Source organism: Erythrolamprus reginae, chromosome 1 (assembly GCF_031021105.1).
Source record: "Erythrolamprus reginae isolate rEryReg1 chromosome 1, rEryReg1.hap1, whole genome shotgun sequence".
Lineage (NCBI taxonomy): Eukaryota > Metazoa > Chordata > Lepidosauria > Squamata > Dipsadidae > Erythrolamprus > Erythrolamprus reginae.
The window spans coordinates 160318316-160341976 of NC_091950.1; the positions used below are offsets into that span (position 1 = coordinate 160318316).

The following is a 23661-nucleotide window of genomic DNA, read 5'->3' on the forward strand; positions in this document are numbered from 1 at the left end:
TGGCATTTTGATATTGATAGAGTTGCCGTATTATGAGCTCACTGTTATAGACACACAGTACAGTATTTTATTTTGAAATTCTCTGAGGCAAAACAGGGTGGGTTTTTTATTTATTCGTTTGTTTGTTTATTATTTCTGTGCCACCCAGTCCCGAAGGGACTGCCGCTCAGACACTATACTTTTCCGCCCACTCCCCCAAAAAATTAGAGGGAACACTGACACCAGGGCTTCAGGAGGCCAAAAATGGCTGTATTAGGTATATAAGATGCACTGACATTTCCACCCTCTTTTAGTGGGCGGAAAGGTGCGTCTTATACTCCTAAAAATATGGTAATCTTTTTCATAAGCTGGAATTGTTTTAGTATGGCTTGTTGGTAGACTATCAGTGATATAGAATCAATGAGAGAAGATAGACAAAATTCCTAGCACACAATATTCTTAGGGAATAAGCGACAAGAATGATACATCACTCAGCAATGGTTCTTAACAAACCTTCACCTGGCACTGCTGCCTAATGCTTGTACAATAGTCTGTTTTATTGAGAGAGTTATTTGCCTGTCACTAGTTGGGTCCAATTCAACCACACTTATTAATTTGACTACAGTTTTCTTGAACTTTGATTATTTTATTCCTCTTTCAGTGAAGTCTACACCTGTGGATATCATTAAATTATATGTAAAGTTCAGTTTATAAATAGCCATCTATCCCCAAGAACACAGGTGATCTACATCTAGGTGTCACACAATTGTCAAATTGATTGTATGTTTATTTCTAATTATGCTCGGGATTTTTTGTTTGTATGTTTGTTTTGCATAGAAGAATTGGAAATATTTTTGAGATTCTGCAGTATTTCTTTTAAGTATTTTAGGAGTTAGAATCAGCCCACCTCATATGCCTTTTTGTTAGTAGTATCCTCAAAGTAGAAAAAGTGAATGTGTGTGCAAGAAAGGAAGATGAATAGTTTGTATAAGGTCCCAGTTGTTCTTTTCAGGAACCATATTTATTCTTGTTCCAGAAATATTCTCTTTTTAAAATAGCCAAATCCCAGGATCTAACCTTTAGAATCTATGTAGAGATTACACATTTAGCAACCATATATTTTACTACTTGAAAACTAGTCAACAAGTAAATAAAATATATAAATTGGAGAGTAACTCCTTCAAATGTTACTTTCCCAGGATAGAAAATGGGTGGGGAGCAGTTCTGGTTATATAGTAAAAAATATCTAGTGCCCTGTGAAGTGTTTCACACAAAAATGGTAGCATGAACTGAAGCTATTTTGCTTTCTTTTAGAATAGAATAACAGAGCTAAAAGGGACCTCGGAGGTCTTCTAGTTCAATCCCCTGCTTAGGCAGGAAAGCCTAAACTTCCAGTATTGGAGCATTTACAACTTCTGGTGGCAAGTTGTTCCACTGAATATTTGTTCTAACTCTCAGGAAATTACTCCTTTGTTCTAAGTTGCTTCTCTCCCTGATTAGTTTCCACCCATTGCCTCTTGTTCTAACCCCCAGTGCTTTGTAGAATACCATATTTTTCGGAGTGCAGGACACATCGGTGTAAAATATGCAGCAAGATTTCAAAGAGGTAAGGAAAAAAGGTTTGTCCTCCCTAGCCCCCAGGAGCACTCTGCATGTCTCCCAAACCCTTTGCGTGCCCCATTTATCACAAAAATGCTCATTTTCCACCCATTTTTGCAAACAACAGGGCCCCCAGAGGATTTGGGAAGCCTGCAGAGTGCTCCTGGAAGATGGGGAAGGAAAAAACACCCGTTTTTACCAAACAAAATGGGGTTTTTTTTGCAAAAACAAGAGTGTTTTTGCCTGCCCCCAGGAGCGCTCTACAGGCCTCCTAAACCTTCTGCGCACCCCATTTTTGTGAAAAACAGGCCAATTTTTGCAAAAATGGGAGGCGGGGGTGGAGCTCTGAAGCCAAAAATGCCTGCATTCAGTGTACAAGAGGCATCAACATTTCCACCCTCTTTTAAGTGGGAAAAGGGTGTGTGTTGTACTCTAAAAAATATGGTAGTTTAACTCCCTCTTCTTTATGGCAGCCCCTGAGATATTGGAACACTGCTATCCTGTCTCCCCTGGTCCTTCTTTTCATTAAACTAGACATACCCAGTTCCTGCAACCATTCTTCCCATGTTTTAGCCTGCAGTCCTCTAATCATCTTTGTTGCGCTTCTCTGCACTCTTTTTAGAATCTCCACATCTTTTTTTACATCGTGGCAACCAAAACTGGATGCAGTGTTACCAAGGCATTATAAAGTGGTATTAACACTTTGTGTGATCTTGATTCTATCTCTTTATTTATGCAGCTTAGAACTACTGTGTTAGGTTTTTCAGCATCTAAGCACACTGCTGGCTCATATTTAAATGACCTCTCCCAATTACCACTATTGAGCAAGGTACCACATATAGTGTACCTGTGCATTTTGTTTTTCTTCCCTAAATGTAGAACCTGACTTTTTCCACCATTGAATTGCATTTTGTTATATAGCGGCCAATGTTCAAGTCTGTCAAGCTCCTTCTGTATCTTAAGCCTATCTTCCAGAGCGTTAACTATTCCTGCTAGCTTGGTGTCGTCATCTTTGGTGTAGATTCTTGCTTGATAGTTTTAATAGAATAAAGATGGTAGCAACTGACATTCTTATCACTCTTCCCCATTCACGTTTTCAAAGATAACAGTGGAAAGAAGTAACAGTCTTAAATCCTTTTTTAAAAAAATCTTAAATTATATATTGAATACCTAGCAGAGTTCAGCAGTCATGCATTGTACGGAAAGATTTTTGCAGATAGAATACCAGACTAAAAATACAATTAGTTTGATTCAACTTTTTCCTTCTGCTGTTTAAGTATAAAAATCTACGGAGAGGGGCGGCATACAAATCCAATAAATAAATAAATAAAAATTAACATAGTAAGAAGAGAAATGATGTACTATAGGCTGAGAAGAAGCAAAGCCTCCTTCTGCTCCCCCTCCCGCATCCCCAAATACTTTAAGTATTTAGCATCTGCTGGTTCAGAAGAATGCTGTTGACATCTTGAAATATGTAAACAAGAAGAAACCTGTTCTTTGTGGCATTTTTATGTTGTGTTTTGTAGAAACAAATCTTCGAACCATCACGGGTATAAATTCCAATTGTGGTTGGTGGGGGGTTGATGGGGGGGAGGCTTCCAGTCTGTTGTTGAGTCCTGTGTCTTGTATATGTCATGGTCTTTTCCCTCCCCTACAAGCTCTTCATTGCTCCCGCCATGTTTTCCCTGCTTTAAACCTAATGTATGACCTCAAACTGCTAACCGCTTTCCTCTTCTCATTCCTGCTAACCTACTGTTCCTTTGCAAACTGGTGTCTTGCAGTCTTCCTCTTTGCTAGCTTCTCGACAGACCAACTCTGATGTGCCAACTGCTGCGGATCTTGTCATTGCAATAGAAAAATTGGTCAAAAGCAAGCTGGTAAGTGTAGAGTCCTGAGATTTACTGGCGAAAACCATAGCCTAGCTACAAGGAAATTCAACTAGTCTCTGTGCCACCCGACCCTGCTTTTCCCGTCTTTGTTGTTCTGCACATTTGAATATATAACCGAACATGTGTTCTGTAGTCCTTTTATAGTTATTAACCTATTAATCTTTGTAAAATTGATCAATGCTGACTCACATACTGTATGCATTATTTGATAGGCTTCTAGGCATGTGATTGCACCTTTCTTGTGACCACAACTTTCTTGGGAAAAAAAAGTGCAACCTGATACAAAATGCGTAGAAACCAGAGGTGGGTTCAGACAGGTTCACTCGAACTGGTAGCAACCAGCTGGTGACATCACCATGATGTCACATAACCGGTTCTGTCGGTGCCAGTCTGTGGCCGCTGCTATCTTTTGCAGGGGATTTGGGGGGGGGAATTGGGGGGGATTAAAAAAAAATTGGCACTGCACATGAAGCATGCACGAGGTGCGGCCACGTAGCACGGGACGAAGCATACCTGTAGCAAGGAAAATTAGAACCCACCCCTGGTGGAAATGCTGTCATGAAAATGTTTTCAAATGTGTTCGGGTTTTTTAAAGTTTGCTGTTACTGATGCTTATTGTTCCATGTATGGTAGTCGCTTTTTTTGGGACTCTATAGAGTGAGTTCTGGAAATTTTGGTTCAAAGGTATTTGCCTAATGTTTATGTTCATTTTAATGGTTCACCTTCGATTAAAGCACTTCAGTTTATGTATAAATGAAGACTGTACAATGCAATGAGGAATGTGAACAAGAACAAAAATCTTAGCTAAGAATGTTTAATTACAAGATTTATTGAACAGAATAAAAGAGCTCCAAGGATTGTGTTTAAAACCAAACAGTATTACATGACACTTTTTAATAATCAAACACCACCACAAATACTCAGCTAGCTGAAAGAAAAGTGACACCAACTCAATATTGAGGTTGGCTATAATATAACTGTTTTAATTCCTTTCAGAATTAACCTTGTGCCTGTGGTTTTATAAGCAGCATTCTACTTTCTTCCTTTTTCGTGTATTTAGATTTCTGCTCAAACATTTTGGCTTGTTAGTCCAATTTTCTGTAATTTTCATGAACTGGGAAACAATAGTTTAATCTCTGCTTACAGGCAGGCATCTGATCCTGGAGGAAAAATATATTATCCATTTAGTTAGAAGAATTGCTATAACACTCCCGTTAGGCTGAAAACTGTTTTCCTATAGCATCAAACAAATACTGAAATATTTTATTCATGATTCATTGTTATAAATCTAGAATATCAGGAAAAAATAAGGTAAATGTATTGTCTAGTTCAGGGGTAGGGAACGTTGGCTCTTCTATGACTTGTGGACTTCAACTCCCAGAATTCTCTGAACTAGAATGATTGGCTCAGGAATCCTGGGAGTTGAAGTCCACAATTCTCTGAACTAGAATGATTGGCTCAGGAATCCTGGGAGTTGAAGTCCACAATTCTCTGAACTAGAATGATTGGCTCAGGAATCCTGGGAGTTGAAGTCCACAAGTGATAGAAGAGCCAACGTTCCCTACCCCTGGTCTAGTTAGTGGTTATAATTTTTAGTTTAACATTTTGTCCTTTTTTCCCTTTTTTCCCTTTTTTGTTTCTTAAGTCATTGGAAGGGGGTTCCTACCGAGGAAGCTTAAAGGATAGCACTGGATGTTTGAATGAGATTGTGACACCTTCAACCCCTCCTTCAAGAAACCTCGAAGAGGAACAAAAGGCCAAAGCGATGAGAGGCAGGATGTAAGTTAATTTGTCATTGATCTGTTTTGCAACTCTATAGTATCTAATGCCATCTACTACTAGTAGTTTAGAAATTTCTGTGGGAAGAAATTCCCTCTCCACCCGCACCCCTTATTAACGAGAGCAAATTTAGTTATTCTGAGACTTTTATCCTGTCTTTGTTACTTTGTAAGTAACTTGAGGCAATAAACATTCCTAATACTCCTTCCTACTGCTCTTTTCCTCACAACAGCAATCAACATTCCTAATACTCCTTCCTACTGCTTTTCGTCCCTACAACAGCAATCAACATGGGCTGAGAGAGACTGAACAAAAGTCATCCAGCCAGCTTTCATGACTAAGGTGGCATCAGAATTCATGGTCTCCTGGTTTCTAAGCCAGCACCTTAACCATTACAGTGTTCCCTCCTTTTTCGCAGGGGATGCGTTCCAAGACCGCCCACGAAAGTTGAATTTCCGCGAAGTAGAGATGCGGAAGTAAATACATTATTTTTGGCTATGAACAGTATCACAAGCCATCCCTTAACACTTTAAACCCCTAAATTGCAATTTTCCATTCCCTTAGCAACCATTTAGATTATTACTCACCATGTTTATTTATTAAAGTTTATTTTTTAAAAAATTATTAAAGACAGACGAAAGTTTGGCGATGACATATGACGTCATCGGGTGGGAAAAACCGTGGTATAGGGAAAAAACCCCACAAAGTATTTTTTAATTAATATTTTTGAAAAACCGTGGTATAGACTTTTCGTGAAGTTCGAACCCGTGAAAATCGAGGGAACACTGTATACCAAACTGGCTTTCATCATGGATTTGATATATCCATAAGTGGAAAGGAGAGCAAATTTTATTCTGCTAGGGGGAAAAAACTTTGTATAAAATTGAGTGGAGTCCAAAATGTATACATTTGTAAGAGTGATCAAGAGAATCAAGTACTGTAGGACAAGAAAAGTGTAGAAACTTGCCAGCCTTGGTTCAATCAAAAGCCTGCTGAAGACATAAGATATTCAAAAGCAGTCATTTCTTCTGAAGACAATGGGAGCAATCTAAATCTAGTTCTTCACTAAGTTTTTATTGTTACATAATAAGAAAGATAAGTCAGTAGAAGAGGAGTATGCTTTCAGCCAGCTTCTGTGACCCTGCCTTTTTTTTCTTCTCATCCCATCCTCTCAGAATGAGGATATTCAAATTTAGAATGTCTTGCTAATGGGAATTGCATTACTGACTAACTAGTCACGCTACTTTAATTTAAATTTGGTTTTGCAAGAAAGAATAGTTATAGGGGCAGCCTGGTGTTGGTTAAGAAGAAAAATAAATAAGATATTGGCTTATGAACAATGGATAAAAATGTGTAATTTTACATGTTGTATGTAATATTGGAATGTTTATACGTGTTAAATTTGTATGTGAGAAGGTGGAGAAAAATTAAAAATGGGGGGGAAAGCAAAAAAGAGGAAAAAGCGAAAGAAAAAAATAAAATTGGTTTTGGTCAGTGCTTGGAGTAGAGGCCTTGTGAAACCTATATACACCTCTTTTGAATTCTAGGTTTGTTCTAAATGAACTGATACAAACAGAGAAAGACTATGTCAAGGACTTAGGAACTGTGGTGGAGGTAAGTTAAAATAAATTAGTTTAGATCTAAACTGTTTTTCAATAAAAGGCTAATACATTGGTACCTCTACTTAAGAACTTAATTTGTTCCACGACGAGATTCTTAAGTAGAAAGGTGTGTAAGTAGAAGCAATTTTTTCCATAGGAATCAATGTAAAAGCAAATAATGTGTGCAAACCCATTAGGAAAGAAATAAAAGCTCAGAATTTGGGTGGGAGGAGGAGAAAGAAGAGGAGGAGGATAGTCGCTGCCCAGAACGAAGGGAGCATTTCTTTTGTCTGGGCGCTGGCAGAGGTTTATTCCCTCTCGAAATGCCCAGAGAAAGGGAAATGCTTTGTTCGCTCTGGACTGCCAAAGCCTCTTTAAGCACCACCAAAAGGCTGAGATGGCCAGGATTTTTAAAGGGCGAATGGCAGGAAACTGGCCTGGCCTTCATGCCGCTCTCAAATTTCCTGGGAAATTTTTCCGGGCTCAGGTTCTTAAGTAGAAAATGGTTCTTAAGAAGAGGCAAAAAAATCTTGAATACTCGGTTCTTATCTAGAAAAGTTCTTAAATAGAGGCATTCTTAGGTAGAGGTACCACTGTATTGGGAACTTTTAAATTATAATCTGGTTAATACTGACTTTTTGCAAGATATTCTAAATATTCTTAAAAGCCTAACAGATTTAAATTCTTTCGAACAAGTTGTCAGCAAATCCTTAAGGCTCATCTAAACTTGACATATCTCTAAAATATTAAGAATGGAACAAACAGACCCTTGATGTTTTACCTATAAAGATTTGCTATTACAATGAGTAGCTGGTTTTGTTTGCTTGAAAAATGAACTGCTCATATTTAGTCTGCCATTGCTCAATCATTAATTATTATTTTCTTTTATCAAGGGATTTATGAAAAGAATAGAAGAAAAAGGTGTTCCTGAAGATATGAAAGGAAAAGACAAGATTGTGTTTGGAAACATTCACCAGATTTATGATTGGCACAAAGAGTAAGTCTATAAGCTACTGTAAACAACTAATGTTAAATTGTACAATATTCATTTACATATTTATATGTATTCAATTTGATCAGAGTCATTACTTTTCCCTTTCTTCCCTCGTTTGCATACAACCCAAATACAGTATCCAGATACAGATCCATTCCTGGCACTATTAGCGTAATTCTTTTTGCTATTTTTTAAGTGCTTTCTGTAAATATTTTATATATGCACATTTTCTGTGCTTCCTGTTAGAACTTTGTACATATGTTTTGGCATGGGACATAAATGCATCTCCCAGAGATCATTCTGCTTTTATTTGGTTTCTTTCAACGTTTTCTCTCCAAAATTCACTCTTGACGTTGCTAAAAAATGGTTTGTCTTACATTCAGAACATCTTACTACCTTTGTATCTTTCATTCATTTTCACAGTTCTCTGGTAAATAGTTAAATCAGTTTATGCTTTTTGTTCCATTCCTTTTCCATCTACACATATGGATTATGCTTCGAGCATGTATTTGAAACACAGTGTGTTTTCTAAGTAAGTGCTGACCAAAAAGTGATCATTGGCATTAATTGCTTGCTTGCTTACTTACTTACTTACTTACTTACTTACTTACTTACTTACTTACTTACTTACTTACTTACTTACTTACTTACTTGTTAGAGTTGTATGCCGCCCCTCTCCGTAGACTCGGGGCGGCTAACAACAATAATGAAAACAGCATATAACAAATCTAATATTTAAAATAACTATAAAAAACCTTATTAAAAACCAAACAAGCACACACACAAACATACCATGTATAAATTGTATAGGCCTAGGGGGGAAGGATATCTCAGTTCCCCCATGCCTGATGACAGAGGTGGGTTTTAAGGAGCTTACAAAAGGCGAGGAGGGTGGGGGAAATTCTGATCTCTGGAGGGAGCTGGTTCCAGAGGGTCGGGGCCGCCACAGAGAAGGCTTTTCCCCTGGGTCCTGCCAATCGACATTGTTTTGTCGATGGGACCCGGAGAAGGCCAACTCTGTGGGACCTAACTGGTTGCTGGGATTCGTGCAGCAGAAGGCAGTCCCAGAGGTATTCTGGTCCGATGCCATGAAGGGCTTGGTCTTATCTCATTCCCATCCATCTGTTCTGTCACCTTATAGCCTTGGGTTGCATTCATGTAGAATATTGCACAGATTCCCTCCAAATTCACCCATACATCTTGTAGCATCTTCATTCGTCACACAATAATATGCACTTATCACAAATCTATATACTCCTGCTTTCAGTTGCATCCACAGCAACCTAGATGATATATGTTTTTTTATCATTTCATTCATAATTATCATAAGGAAGTGTTCTACTTTCTTGTATGTATTCTTCAATTCAATTTTTCACCATCAGGCTACCTGATCTATTCAGATCTGTTACTTTCCTCCCCTTACTCTCAATTTCACAGACATTTCTTCCCTTCATTTGCTTATTTATGATTTTTAGTGTGACATTACAAACAGACTAAAGTCATGGCAGTTTTCCATATGTCATGATCAAAACCAGATAAGGCCATAGGTACTGAAATCTAGTAGCCACCATGGATTTGGTCAATAAGGCTTTCATAGAACATTATTACTAGTCATACTCTCTCCATATGGTTTATATATTTTAAATATTTTGTCTGTTTTTAATAATTTTTTTTTGTATATTTTTCTAAGATTTGTCTTTATATATTCTGTGAAGTACTGTAAAATTAGCTCATTTGTCTGTGATTCTTATCTGGTTTACCGTAACTAACATACAGGGAAATCATTGTTCCAGAACTGCCCCAATTCTTCTTTAGCTATTGGCATTAACTGAAGAAGATTATGACTTATTTTTTTAAAAAAAACAAGGGTTGCTATTGTATGGTATTTACTGTTGTTTTGTCACTGGAATTATAATCCTGGCCCTCTGTTATTTAAAACTGTGTCATGTAAGGATCAATAGGATTTTGCATTTTTAAACAATATTTATTTTAAGGCATTAAGGACTGCCAGTTGGAATTAATTGTTGGCATGACAACTGTCTGAAATGTGAGTAGAATGATATTTGCGAGGAGATGCAACATTCAGATGAGGCTACAATTTATATGAAAATACATATAAAATTGGGAGAATAAAATTGGGATTTAGAATTAGATGCTAGAATTATATGTGGTTATCATTGTCTTGAAAGGACCCAGCTCTACTATTGTTATTTTACCATATTTTTAAATAATTTAGTAAGCATAATATGTAATTTAAAAAATCAAACAAAAATTAAAAAGGAATGAGCTATGCATATTTGAATGCGGTTGTTCTAGGGATTTAAGGTACAGGTCCTTGGGTCGGGACCATAAGTTCCATCATTAAGCAGTGTGATCCTAACACTTGACATCACGTGACCACATTGCTTTGGAACAGCAATTTTGGCAAGCTCAGTTGCTGTCATTACCTCAGATCTGAGCAGGTCTTCAAGCAGGAAGTGATAGGATTCCCAGACAAGGAAAACAGGGGGTTCCATGGGCCATGCTAGAGTATAGGTGGGCAAATGGAGGCTGTGTGTAGTCACCACAGAATGTGGGTTGGTCAGCGGGGGCTGTTAATTGGCGCTACAGAAGGCTAGTGAGGCCACAGGAAGATGCTTCAGATTATACATACCAGTTACTCAGTACCATCATAACTTTCAATGCTTGTTGAACAAGTACCTGTAACCTGAGGTTTGCCTGTACAATCATCCCTCGTTTTTCACAGGCGATGCATTCCAAGCTCACCCGTGAAAAACGAATTTCCATGAAGTAGAGGAAAGATGTTTTTTTATGTATTTAATGAGTATTTGGACTTTTAAAACCCACCCTTTGCATTAAACAATCATTCTATAATGTTTCTCAGCTGGACCTACATGTAATATCCTACCAGTTTCTTTAATAGAGTACAGTAGTAGTGTAGAAGAATTTTATGAATTTTTAATGGATTTAAAATTTTCAATGGATTTAATGGATTTAAGCCCCCTTTGAAAACCTGTGAAGTAGCGAATCCGCAAAAGATGAACCGCAAAGTAGTGAGGGATTACTGTACTCAGTAATAATAATATGACCCAAAAAAGAAGTAGCGAATCCGCAAAAGATGAACCGCAAAGTAGTGAGGGATTACTGTATTCAGTAATAATAATATGACCCCAAAAAGAAATATCATGAAAAGTAAGGAGAGAAATTCATTACTGAGATTGGTCTTTATTCCATAACCTAAAGTAGCTAGGACTGATTTAGCCTTCTTGAGGTACAGGGTATGTATACAGTAGTACCTCTAGATATGAGTTTAATTCGTTCCAGAACGGAGCTCATATGTTGATCAACTCGTATCTGGAACAAATGGCTTTAGACTTTGTTTTTCCCGGCTGAGATAACCAGAAGCAAGGATTCTTGCACCACCTAGTGGAAGCTCGGCTCGTATCCCGAATTTGAGCTCGGGTGTCGAACAGAAATTTTGCTCCCATCGTGGCTCATAACTTGGAATACTCACATGCGGAGCAGCTCATATCTAGAGGTACTACTGTATTTGAATTTTTCTTGGATGTATAGCATTATTAGGAAGGTCTGATTCAGTCCAAACACATTGAGCTACAGAATAAAGACCAATTTTAATAGCAACCAGATTTTTTTATCTTAGTTGATAAATCAACAATTTATGTGTTAAATTTATCAATTAATATATATTAAATGGCCTTAAACCAATAATAAGAAATATTTTAACCAAAACATTTTGCTACATTCCTTCTCTTACTTAAGTATTTTATTTTGAAAAGGAAACTTGTCTTACAAATGCTTCTTCCACAATTAACTTTCTTCTTGCTAATAGCAAACTCATAATGAAAATCAAGTTATAATTTCTATATCTTTATTTAGATCCCCTCGTAGGGGATTGTACACTCACATGCATATTAGAAAAATTATCTGAACATTAGCAAAATAACTAATGTAAATGTCAAGTTTGTTTTCTAATTATAGAAAATGGGGCATACTGGAAAAAAGAGATTTTGAGCATAGTTTGTCTATTTTATATTGCAGCTTTTTTCTTGCTGAACTGGAAAAGTGCCTTCAGGAACATGACCGTTTAGCACAGCTCTTCATCAAACATGTGAGTTACAAGTTAGACTTTTCTTAAAAAGAAATTAAATGCATTTCATATTTGCTGACTTTACAGCATACTTTTTAAAAGATATAAAATAAAAATTACATATTCTATGTCATAATATTCTGATTTTCCATGTTATATAAATACACTGTTTCATAATTTTTATTTTCTACCTATAAGCATGTTTAATTTCAGTCATAATACAGAAATACTAGGTGTTGCTTAGCATTTTCTTACTATTTAAACAAAATGATAAAAAGGGAGCCTTCATTGGGCATTTCACTTATAACTCTCCTAAAGTAAAATAATTATAAAAAATGTTTAGGTTTTTCTTCCTATGTGTAGCCTTGTCATGTTAGGGATGCAGGTCTTCAAGGGGAGGAAATCTAATGCAGTATAGATGTATAAAAACAGAAAATATACCTTCAACTTATGGTATACGTTCCAAAATCTATCATGAAAAAGGTTATCTGAATTGATAACAATCAGAGTTCAAACCAAGAACTTCATGGTCACATTTAGAGAAACAAAGAGAGAGAGAATCCAACTCTCTCAGACCTTCTTAATCTCACAGTGACTTTCAGTGCCATCATCAATCATGGTATTCTATTCTTCCCCCATAGGATTGGAATGATCTATATCCTTCTTCAGTGGTTTGATTTCCCCCCCCCTAAGAGATCCAATCCAACCTCTGGTGGGGGTGGTAGAATAGATTCATTTTGAAACCCTTAAAACAAGGTGCCTTTAGTTGTTGTTGTTGTTGTTGTTATTATTATTATTATTATTATTTATTCTATTAGTATGCCGCCTCTCTCCAAGGACCCATTAAGGGACACATCTGAATGTTTTCCCCAGCTTGTTATGTATATGAACTAATCTTTGGTTATTTCGTTTTCTGTAATATTTTAAGCCGTAATGGGTTCTGAATTAGTTTGTAACCGGTTCGCGCCCTTGCGTGACGCTTCTGCATATGCTGCCGCTACCGGTTCTAAGAATCAGTGGGAGCAACCCACCGTTGATTTTAAGGCTCTCCCATCATTTCTTGATTAGATTAGCAGACAGAAAAGAATGTACAAGTGCATGATTGCATTCATTTTTCTGTTTTGCTCAGTAGCTGTGAAAGTTGTAACCTGAGCTAATTCTAAGAGAGTTGTGTATTTCACTTTTTACAGGAGAGGCGATTACACATGTATGTGGTATACTGTCAAAATAAACCAAAATCGGAATATATAGTAGCTGAATGTGGTACATATTTTGAGGTAAGTTTGGATGCCTGTTCTGTGCCGCAGCTGGAATATGATTTCCTGATTTCTTCTTTCTTCTATTTTCATGTACATATTTATGGATCTGCATCAGCAAGTTTTTCCCTCCTTGGCCTGTTGGTTGACTTTGCTATTGTGTTGTTTTGCTTTTTTAATTTATTTTATTTATTTATTTTGTCAAACAATTAGAAGGTGATAATTTTTACAAATAAAACATTAGATAAGTAATGATAAAAAGTAACAAAAGAAGACAATAGGACAGGGACGGTAGGCACAGTGGTGCGCTTATGCACGCCCCTTACAGACCTCTTAGAAAGGGGGAGATGTCAACTGTAGATAGTCTAAGGTTAAAGGTTTTGGGGTTAGTAGAAACCACAGAGTAAATGCTTCCTTATATTTAGCAATGGATATTTGTTCTCGAGTAATACTTGGCTTTTTAGTTGGAAAAAGTGGAAAATGAATGAGTGATGTAAAAGAGTTCTGAGTATTAACTAGTTTCAGGGTGTCCAGGAAACCTGGAAAATTGGAAAATCAGGGAATTATCAGGGAATTTTGAAAAAAAACACGGAATAAATCGGGGGGGGGGGGGGAAACAAACTGTATTAAAATGTTTAAAAGTCAGGGAAAAATCATGTTAAAAAAATGGATCGCACTGCCTGGCCGAGTCAAGCAAAAATGAACATAACTGTGGCAATAACTTGCTTCCTCGGCTACCGATATTTCTCTACAGCTTAGCCGTTTGGTATGACATCATCTACAACCACGCCTTATCTAGATCACAAGTTACAGGGAAATGTCAGGGAAATATTAGAGAATTTCAAAATGCTTTCCCCCCCCCCGGACACCCTGTAGTTTCTAACTTTCAATTTAATTAAAACTTTTCCTCAAACTTTAGCATAGAAACTAAATTCATGGTTTCAATTTTATTTGCAAGTTAGGGTTATTTTCAGGTTATATGACCATTTGGCATTGCTTTTAGTAAAATGCAAGGTTAAATTTCTTATGAATACATCAAATAGGCCATTCATTTTCCATTATTACATTACATTTTAAAGTATTTTGCAGTAGATTCATGACTGATTACCTAAACGTATATAGAAAAGGCATGTTATCAGGTTATTTTACTGAATAATTACACTCTACTTCTTACAGCACTCAGTCATTGAGTGAAGTGGTCATTAAGTGAGATGTCATGTGGCTGCTTTGCTCAACAACCACATTGGTTGCAAATTTTGAGCAATCTCATGGGTCTTTAACAGGGGTGGGCTCTGGTTTTACTCAATGCTCAGTGACATGGCACGCTTCACACATGCACAGTGCTAAAACAAAGCTTATGTGCAGAAGCAGAAACCAAGATGGCGCCATAGAAAGCCAGTTCAGGGGCGTGGCAGGCCTGGGTCACTGCTGGTTCTAGCAACCCAGGCCGCCAAGTTACTACCAGTTCTATAGAATCGATCCAAACCGGGAGGAACCCACCTCTGGTCAAGGGATGCCTTGGCAGGGTGGGCAGACCATGGCAAGAGGAACTGCCATGGTCTTCAGTTTCCGCTGAGGAACTGAAAATCCACCTGCCAAAATCTAAGTAGACTTTTCAGCTCTGAGTGAAGAGAGACATTTGCATGTAGTATGCATGAGACCTCCTAAGATCTTCCTCAACTGCCTGAGGTACTTTTCACTGTGCTTCTTCTCCATTCTCTACTTGGACTTTAGCTCCGTCTTGTCTCTAGAGGCTGACTGAAAAAGCTGCCTGCCAAAGCAGCCAACAGCAGCTGGCAGCCCTTCCCTGCCAACTTCTGCACTGACTTTCTGGGGAAGTCTGCAGAGAAGGTTGTAAATAGTTATCATCTGATCATAGGGCACTTGGCAACCAGTCATAAGTGCAAACAGGTTGCCCAACATCCAGACAGTGACCGTGTGACTGTAGGAGTGGTGGTGCAACATTTTGCAATGGCCAGAAGTGCTTTGCAAACCATCATTACAATCATGAGTAGAAAACTATCTTTTTTTAGATCAGAGGGCCCCAAACTTGGCAACATTAAGACTTGTGGACTTCAACTCCCAGAATTCTCCAGCCAGCGTAACATAGCTGGCTAGAGAATTATGGGAGTCGAAGTCCACAAGTCTTAAAGTTGCCAAGTTTGGGGACCTCCAGTTTAGATGTTGGGCTGTTCATTGTAAGATGTTTCATAACCTCAGACTAATTTTTGTAGGCCCAATTGCCGAATCTGAGAATCTGATTGGATCCCACTAAAGTGGCGGGTTGCTACCGATACGGGCCACACCATAGCTCCGGTAGTGAAAATGGAGCTGTGTGCACAGCTCTGGGTGACTGGCGGGCAAACATGTGTCAGAGTGAGATTTTGCTTCTTGTGCATGCGTGGAAGCAAAAAAATTGCCGAAATCTCTCTTGCGTGTCCCCTTGCGAGATTTTGCTTCCTGTGCATGTGTGGAAGCAAAAAAATTGCCGAAATCTCTCTCGCGTGTCCCCTTGCGAGATTTTGCTTCCTGTGCATGCGCAGAAGCAAAATCTTGCTCGGACATGTACCCATTGATCTCCTGGAGCTACATGTGCAGCGCACTGGTAGCAGCGGTAAGTAGGAGCCCCCGCCTGATCCCACATATGTTCCCTGGAGTTCCATGGAAGGGGGGGAAAGCAAAGGAGAAATTAATTATTTTCTCTCAGCAGTGATTTCTCCTATTTTTGTTTTATAGGAAGTGCAACAAGAAATAAACCAGCGGTTAACTCTCAGCGACTTCTTAATTAAGCCCATTCAAAGAATAACCAAGTACCAGTTGCTTCTCAAGGTAAAAACACATCAAAAGACAACAAATGTGAGGTATATTAAAAAAAAATCAAGTGTGACAAATATATTTTGGAGGGTCTCCACAAGGGGAGATGGGCAGCTATGTTAATTTAGTAAATAAACGAATAAGTATTATGTTTACATATTTTAGGCAGCAGTATTACCCAGACAGTTTGCTCCAGTTTGTGCAAATCAGCTTTAATTCTTTTGGTATTGCTGGTCTGCTTCCTGAGGATATCATGGTGCTGAGCCTGATTTCTATTCAAAAAGCAAATCTGTACATGCCTGTGTAGATAATCTCACCATCACCTGGTGGGCATCGTGATGAATTATTGCTAGAACCAGATATCTAATAACCTAACTTCACTGGTTTTAGCTGTGTGTTTTTTAAAAAGTACACACATTCATATGGAAAGTATTTTATGGTTTTAATAAAGCTTTATGGCCTTTTTTTCCTCCACGTGAATGGAGCTACTTGCTGCACTCTTCAACATGAAGCCTCTATTGCTTACACAAAGTAAAATGTTGTTTATGATCAAGCCTTTGCCACCAAGATGGTGGCATCACTTTTATGGAACTTTTTTATCTCTCTTTCTTTCCACATCTTATCCTGAATTTTGGAATTCTAATGGCTCCTCTTTTAATATTAAAAAATGCAACTTTCAGACTTCCTTTTCATTAGCATTAGTTATCTCTTATACAAAAGAAAATATGTGAAAACAGGCAGATAATGCCCTTTCTCAGGCTTGTAGTGCACATGGAGTGTTATAATCTAAACTAAGTAAAATTTTATTAAGTATATAATCCGATGCTATGTACTATATATAAAATAGGTTTAAGTATAATTCCAGATAACTCTGCAAGAAGACAACGGTCATATTCATCTTTAAAAGTGCATTTAAATGTTAATTATTTTTAAAGAATGATACTCTTTCCCATAGGATTTCCTGAAATATAGTGAAAAGGCTGGATTGGATTGCTCAGAGACAGAGGTACAGTTTATCTTTTATTTTATTTATTGACTGATACACTTTAAAATAAATAAATAAATATATATATATATATTTAAAAATAGATTAAAATAGTTTGTATACATTTGGATATTTCTAATTGAAGATTGAATTGCTTCCTTCATTCCACCCTCCCTCCAAGCAAGTGGACAACAAAGCATGAGTTTAGAGTTACCCACCAGTTTCTGAAAATGCCCCTCGAGAGCCACTTGTCTTTACATGTTTTTCAAAGAAAACGCTATCCAAGCTCTTTAAAGTACCATATTTTTCAGACTATAAGACACACCTGTGTATAAGATGCACCAAGATTTTGAAGAGGTACATAAGGGGGAAAAGGGGTTTGCTCTCCCCCAGGAGCACTCTGCAGACCTCCCAAACTTCTGCACACCCCGTTTTTGTAAAAAACAATGGGCCGTTTTTTTACAAAAATGACATTTTTGCCCTCTCCCAGCCTCTAGGAGCACTCTGAAGACCTTCCAAACTATCTGCACAGCCATTTTCACACAGGGCAAATGGCCGTATTCGGTATATAAGTCACAACATTTCCACTCTATTTTAGGGGGAGGAAGTGCATGTTATAGCAATAGCAATAGCATTTAGACTTATATACCACTTCATAGTAATTTTACAGCCCTCTCTAAGCAGTTTACAGAATCAGCATATCGCCCCCAATAATCTGGGTCCTCATTTTACGCACCTCGGAAAGATGGAAGGCTGAGTCAACCTTGAGCCAGTGGTGAGATTTGAATTGCTGAATTGCAGCTAGCAGTTAGTTGAAGTAGCATGCAATGCTCCTAACCATTGTGCCACCCCGGCTCTTATACCCTGGCTCTAACCACTTATCTTATACTTCAAAAAATACGGTAATCAGTGGATTTTGATCAGCTGGGAGCTGCATTTCTTCAAAGGTCAATTTGATGAATGGGCAACTCTTCACAATGTATCCTGATTTCTGATTCTGACCTGTATTCTCTAGCTGGAAAGGTTGATACATGTGTGGTCCTAGTCAGAGGGATCCAGACAGATTTTTATTCATTCACATATTTACTCTCTTCCCCCTCTCTTACAGAAAGCTGTAGAGTTGATGTGCCTTGTTCCTAAACGCTGCAACGACATGATGAATCTGGGACGACTGCAGGGCTTTGAGGTATCCCTCTGTTTATTATTCAGTGATGCCAGTTGCTTTTTGAAGAAATGATTGAGGCTTCTTGCAAACTGTAAGAATGTATAATGGCCTCTTCCCAACACTTCTAGCTATTAGCAGTGGAGGTATTAGCAGCTGCCTTCTAGTCGTCTAGAACAGTGTTTCCCAAACTTGGCCACTTGAAGATATCTGGACTTCAACTCCCAGAATTCCCCAGCCAGCTGGGGAATTCTGGGAGTTGAAGTCCAAATATCTTCAAGTGGCCAAGGTTGGGAAACACTGGTCTAGAATATATACAGTAGTATTGAAAATATATAATATATACATTCTTTGACAATGTTTCTTAGAACAAAGCTCATCCTCTGTTGTCCCAAAGGTGCTTTTTCAGGACGCAACTGGACTTTCTTGGGGGGTTTTTTTTCCTTTGAAGATGTTTTGCTTCTCATCCAAGAAGCTTCTTCTGCTCTGACAGGATGGTGGGGAATGGAAGGATTTATATTCCTTGCAGACAACTGGTAATCTGCATCCTTTTAGAGCAGTGGTTCTTAACCTTTCTAATGCCGTGACCCCTTAATACAGTTCCTCATGTTGTGGTAACCCCCAGCCATAAGTCTAGCGCTAATTCTCCCAACAGAGCTTCAAGCTGATTGGCAGGAAGTGCCTGATGCAAATGCCTGATTTGATCAGATTGTAAAAATATGTTCCAAGGCGCCAGAATAGAAGCTTTAGTTCCTAAAACATGGGAAATTTGTCTTTTCCCAAGGTCTTAGCCAACCCCTGCGAAACAGTCATTCGACCCCCAAATGTGTCCCGACCCCCAGGTTGAGAACCACTGTTTTAGAGGGTCCTTGAAGCAGTTGGAGGTTCATCTGGGTCCTCAGGGTCACATAAGTAGTGCTCCTAGTTTCTATAGTCTGCAGTTGTCATACCCCGCTGCCCCAGAAATCCATTCCCACACCTTCATCCCAAATTGTATAGCTAAAAGTCTGTAGAGATTCTCAAGTCTTTTTCAAGATGCTTTTTCAGGAGGCAACTGGACTTTCTTGAAGCTTCTTGATGAGAAGCGAAAAGACCAGTTGCCTCTTGAAAAAGCACCTTTGAGACAACCATGACCAGGATGACTGAGAGTCTCTACAAACACTCATCCACTGTTATTAAAGAAGACTATTTTTTTTTAGGTTTATGAATGTTGAATTTCCCCAAATGGTAGGCTGAAAATCTCTTAACCTCTGAGATCCTATTTTGCTTTGTGGTAGCAGGCTGTTTGTTCTCATTGCCTCCATAGGCATCTCACTTGGTGTCCACCCCTAATCAAAAATGTGACAGAGTTGTCACAACCTGTCTTACTAGTCTAGTAATTAAGAAATCCAAATGCAAACACTGAAACAATTACTATAGTGTGTGTATGTATGTATGTATGTATGTATGTATGTATGTATGTATGTATGTATAGAGATGACTAGGGTGTTCCATTCCTTTCCCCCATACCCATAAGCATCAACCTTGCAATAGATAAATACACCTGTCAACTTTCTTTTTAAAATATTTACATTAAATTGAATGTTAAAATTCAGTGCGGAACACAGCAGCTCACAGATCAGTTATTTGGGGATTAGGGGAGATTTATTTTGACACATTGGAAAGTTACCAGGCTAGAAAGAGTTGTATTTGTGACTGTACACCAGTACTGAACTGAACTTAGTGCAGTAGACTAAGTTCTTCTCTATCTGATAATATACAAACCCCAATTGATGCTACAACTTTCATCTTTGGGGATCACAGTATCTAAAGGACTATTTCTTTCCCTGTGTTCATATTTGTGCTCCAAAATGGTCAGCAGAGATCCTGGTTGAAGGGTCCTTGCCTGTAAAAATAGAATGGGCTTTTCTCCCCCACATATCCAATTAAAGGATGTCCATCTGTTACCTATAAAGGTAAAAAAGTAAAGATTGCCCTTACACATATGCACTAGTCGTTCCTGAATTTAAGGGGCGGTGCTCATCTCTGTCCAAAGACGTCACTCATGGTCATGTGGCCAAAGGCACATGGAGCCGCCCCGAGTCTTCGGAGAGGGGCGGCATACAAATCTAAATAATAAAATAAATAAAAATAAATAAACGCTGTTACCTTCCCACCAAAAATGGTCCCTATATTTCTACTTGCATTTTTACGTGCTTTCAAACTGCTAGATTGGCAGAAGCTGGGACAAGTAACAGGAGCTATTATGCGGCACTAAGGATTCAAACTGCTGAACTGTCGACCTTTGGATCAACAAGCTCAGTGTCTTAACCACTGAGCCACAGCGTCCCTTTATCTGTTACCTATACTATTTGGGGGGGGGGGGGTATTGATTTTAGAAGCGTTTTAAATGGGTATATATTCTTGCTCTTCAATCTTAAAATGCTTCTACTTCCATGGAATTAGAAGTGGTGATTGTCCATTACATTGGCATTGGGCCAGAATACATCCAGAACCGCCTTCTACCGCACGAATCCCAGCGGCCGATAAGGTCCCACAGAGTTGGCCTTCTCCAGGTCCGGTCGACCAAACAATGTCGTTTGGTGGGTCCCAGGGGAAGAGCCTTCTCTGTGGCGGCCCCGGCTCTCTGGAACCAACTCCCCCCAGAGATTAGAACGGCCCCCACCCTCCTTGTCTTTCGCAAACTACTTAAGACCCACCTTTGTCGCCAGGCATGAGCATGGGGGAGTTAAGTTATTCTTTCCCCCTAGGCTATTACAAGTTATGCATGGTATGTTTGTGTGTATGTTTAGTTTTTTATAATAAGGGTTTTTTAGTTCTTTTTATTAATTGGATTGTTCATGTTGTTTTACCACTGTTGTTAGCCGCCACGAGTCTGCGGAGAGGGACGGCATACAAATCCAATAATTAAATTAAATAAATTAAATTAAAGTTACATATTAACCCTTACCCCTACTCATTTGAAATATGTTTGTGCTAACTTTGTGTGTGTGTGTGTGTGTGTTTGTGTCTATTGGACTTTTGTCATTTTTATTCATAGAGGTTGTCCTGAGGACAATGTACTGCATAGCAATTAATAAACAAAATACATTATTTTCCCTGCGCCTGTCAATTTATGTTTACTTCATTTTCCCCCCTCTGTCTTAGGGCAAGCTGGCAGCTCAAGGGAAATTGTTGCAACAGGATACATTCTACGTAACAGAGCAGGACTCTGCAGGGTTGTCTCGGCCCAAAGAACGCAGAGTTTTCCTCTTTGAGCAAATAGTCATCTTTAGTGAACTACTTAGGAAAGGCTCCTTAACACCCGGGTACCTGTTTAAGCGGAGCATAAAGGTAAGAAATTGATAAGGCCACCAGGCCAATAAGACATTTGCTTCTTTACAGCTTTAGATGAAGGCTAAGACAGCTTTTTACAACCAAGAGCAGGTCACCTGTCCGGGCAGCTCTTGTGGGGTGTCCAGGGAAGGGCTGCTTGTCTTCGGCGCCACAAGTGCGCCCTCTGAGGCCATCATGGGCACGCCCACCTGTGGCAAGCACACACGCATCGGTGCAAGATTTGGCTTCTGCACATACGCAGCAAGTGAAATCTCATGTGAACACGTGCAAGCGAGATTTTGGTGATTTTCGCCGATATTTTTGATTTTGCGCATGCGCAGAAGCAAAAACTCAGCAAAAATCACCAAAATCTCGCTTGCGTGAGCATCCTCACACAGGATTTTGCTTGCTGCGCATGCGCAGAACCCAAATTTCACACGGGGCACCCATGTGTGCATCAGGGGCACACAGCTGTGCACGCATCCTGGAATTTCCTACCAGGACAGAGCACCTGACAGCACCAGATGCTGTGCATCACTGGAGGTGTCCCATCTACCAGACTGCATCTAATTCCCTGCCTTGACTTTTCAGAGACCTTTTTGCTTTGAAAGGCAGCTGCTGCTTGAATCTGTTTCCTCCAGGAAAGAATGGAAATTATCTCCCTATTTGCTCCCATAGCAAAACTAAGCAGCGTTAGCCTTCTTCCATGGGAGAAAAAGGAGATTCACGAGCAGCCAGAGAGTTAAAGGTGGAGACCCATGCTCTCCCCTCGCTAACAGGCTGCTAGGGGCCAGAGCAAAGTCAATGGGGAAGTCAGCTTCACTTAATAACCATGTTACCAATTTAACAAATACACAGATTCACTTAACAACTGTGACGATGAATGTCGTAAAACGGGACAAAAATTCTACAACTGAAATATTGGGGGTCACAATTGGGATTGCGAGTTGAGGACTTACTTGTACTGATAACTTCTCTGAAGAGCTCCAACCAAACCAGCTAGCTATGTAAACTATCAGACAATGGTTTTAGTAAGTGTGGTCTTGTTTTGTCTTTTTGCCACCTCTTGTAAGTTTGCATAGGAAACCAAAATGGAAATTACTAGTAGATGCAAAAGCAACCGAAGGGTGAACTCTTTGGTGTAACATGAGCTTTGCATCCCTTTGTACAGTAAAAGTCATTTGAGGGGAGATGTTCTGTAGGATTTTTCCCTAGTGTTTTACTAGCTGCATGACTTAAGCAGTGTATGACTCCCTCCCAATGCAACTGCTTAATGCTGTTACTTCTCCGTACTTTCTTTGACTGCTTTTATAAACCTAAGTGATTGAAGTTTCTTCTCTTACAGGATTTTTTTTTTTACTTGGCTCCAAAACTGAAAATCAGTTTTGACATATATTGTATACATTTACTAATATCCTGGCAGGCTTATGCAAGCATTATGTCACATCAGCTCAACTATAAATCTAATCTTCCAGAAACTCAAACCCAAAATTTGTAATAGATTCTTGGCCATTCTTTTCCTAGCTTTAAGACTGGAATGTATCTGCCCCTTATTTAAGCAGTTATTATGTCTATGCCCAAGTAGCACTGGTTCTTCTTCCTTACCAACTTCATATATTTGAAAAAAACTGTTCTGCACATCTTCATACCTGGGCAATTCTGAATAATCAAACAGCTTAATTTTAAACTTTCCATCTTGATTAATTAACATTAGATGATGACCTTCACCAGTTCAATTATTTGAAATTTGTCATCCAGTAATCAGTGGTAGACTATATATGATTTTTTAGATTCTTCTTTGATCCCTCGCGGTCAAATTATGCAGGTTATAAGCTTGGTGAATATGGGCCTTTCCAATTGAATTTGAAAACAATGATTCCGCAAAGGAAAAAGAGGCTTCAGAATAGATTTACTATTATTTTTCATTATTGCACTGTTGCCTTAGGTGATTTTTCACCTTGTTCAGACAGCAAGATATAAAGAAATTGACTTTATTCCTGCATAAGCTAAAAAAAAACCCTTATGTGTAAATATATAAAAAATCCTTTCTGAAAGTCTTCAACGTGGGCTAAAAACTTCAGCAGGAAAAGTTCTCAAAATCACGTGACTGAGCAAAATGACATAGCACTGTTGATGCTCACATGTATTGGCAAAGTACCCGAAAAGCCATTTTAGATGAT

The 23661-nt window shown here is 38.7% G+C and overlaps 1 protein-coding gene across 8 annotated transcripts in view; it reads left to right on the forward strand.

Moving 5' to 3' along the window:
- Positions 1 to 23661, forward strand: part of LOC139155638 (kalirin) — a 292637-nt gene that overhangs the window by 207717 nt on the left and 61259 nt on the right. For 6 of the 8 annotated variants that reach the window (XM_070730856.1, XM_070730858.1, XM_070730878.1 and 3 more), the window contains 9 exons: positions 5113 to 5246; positions 6794 to 6860; positions 7741 to 7844; positions 11901 to 11970; positions 13140 to 13226; positions 15942 to 16034; positions 16975 to 17025; positions 18113 to 18190; positions 21314 to 21499. In XM_070730856.1, coding sequence (XP_070586957.1) covers positions 5113 to 5246; positions 6794 to 6860; positions 7741 to 7844; positions 11901 to 11970; positions 13140 to 13226; positions 15942 to 16034; positions 16975 to 17025; positions 18113 to 18190; positions 21314 to 21499 — 870 coding nt within the window. Of the gene's footprint in view, positions 1 to 3359; positions 3456 to 5112; positions 5247 to 6793; positions 6861 to 7740; positions 7845 to 11900; positions 11971 to 13139; positions 13227 to 15941; positions 16035 to 16974; positions 17026 to 18112; positions 18191 to 21313; positions 21500 to 23661 lie in introns of all 8 variants that reach the window. The other 2 variants (XM_070730921.1, XM_070730896.1) reach the window with 1 other exon arrangement.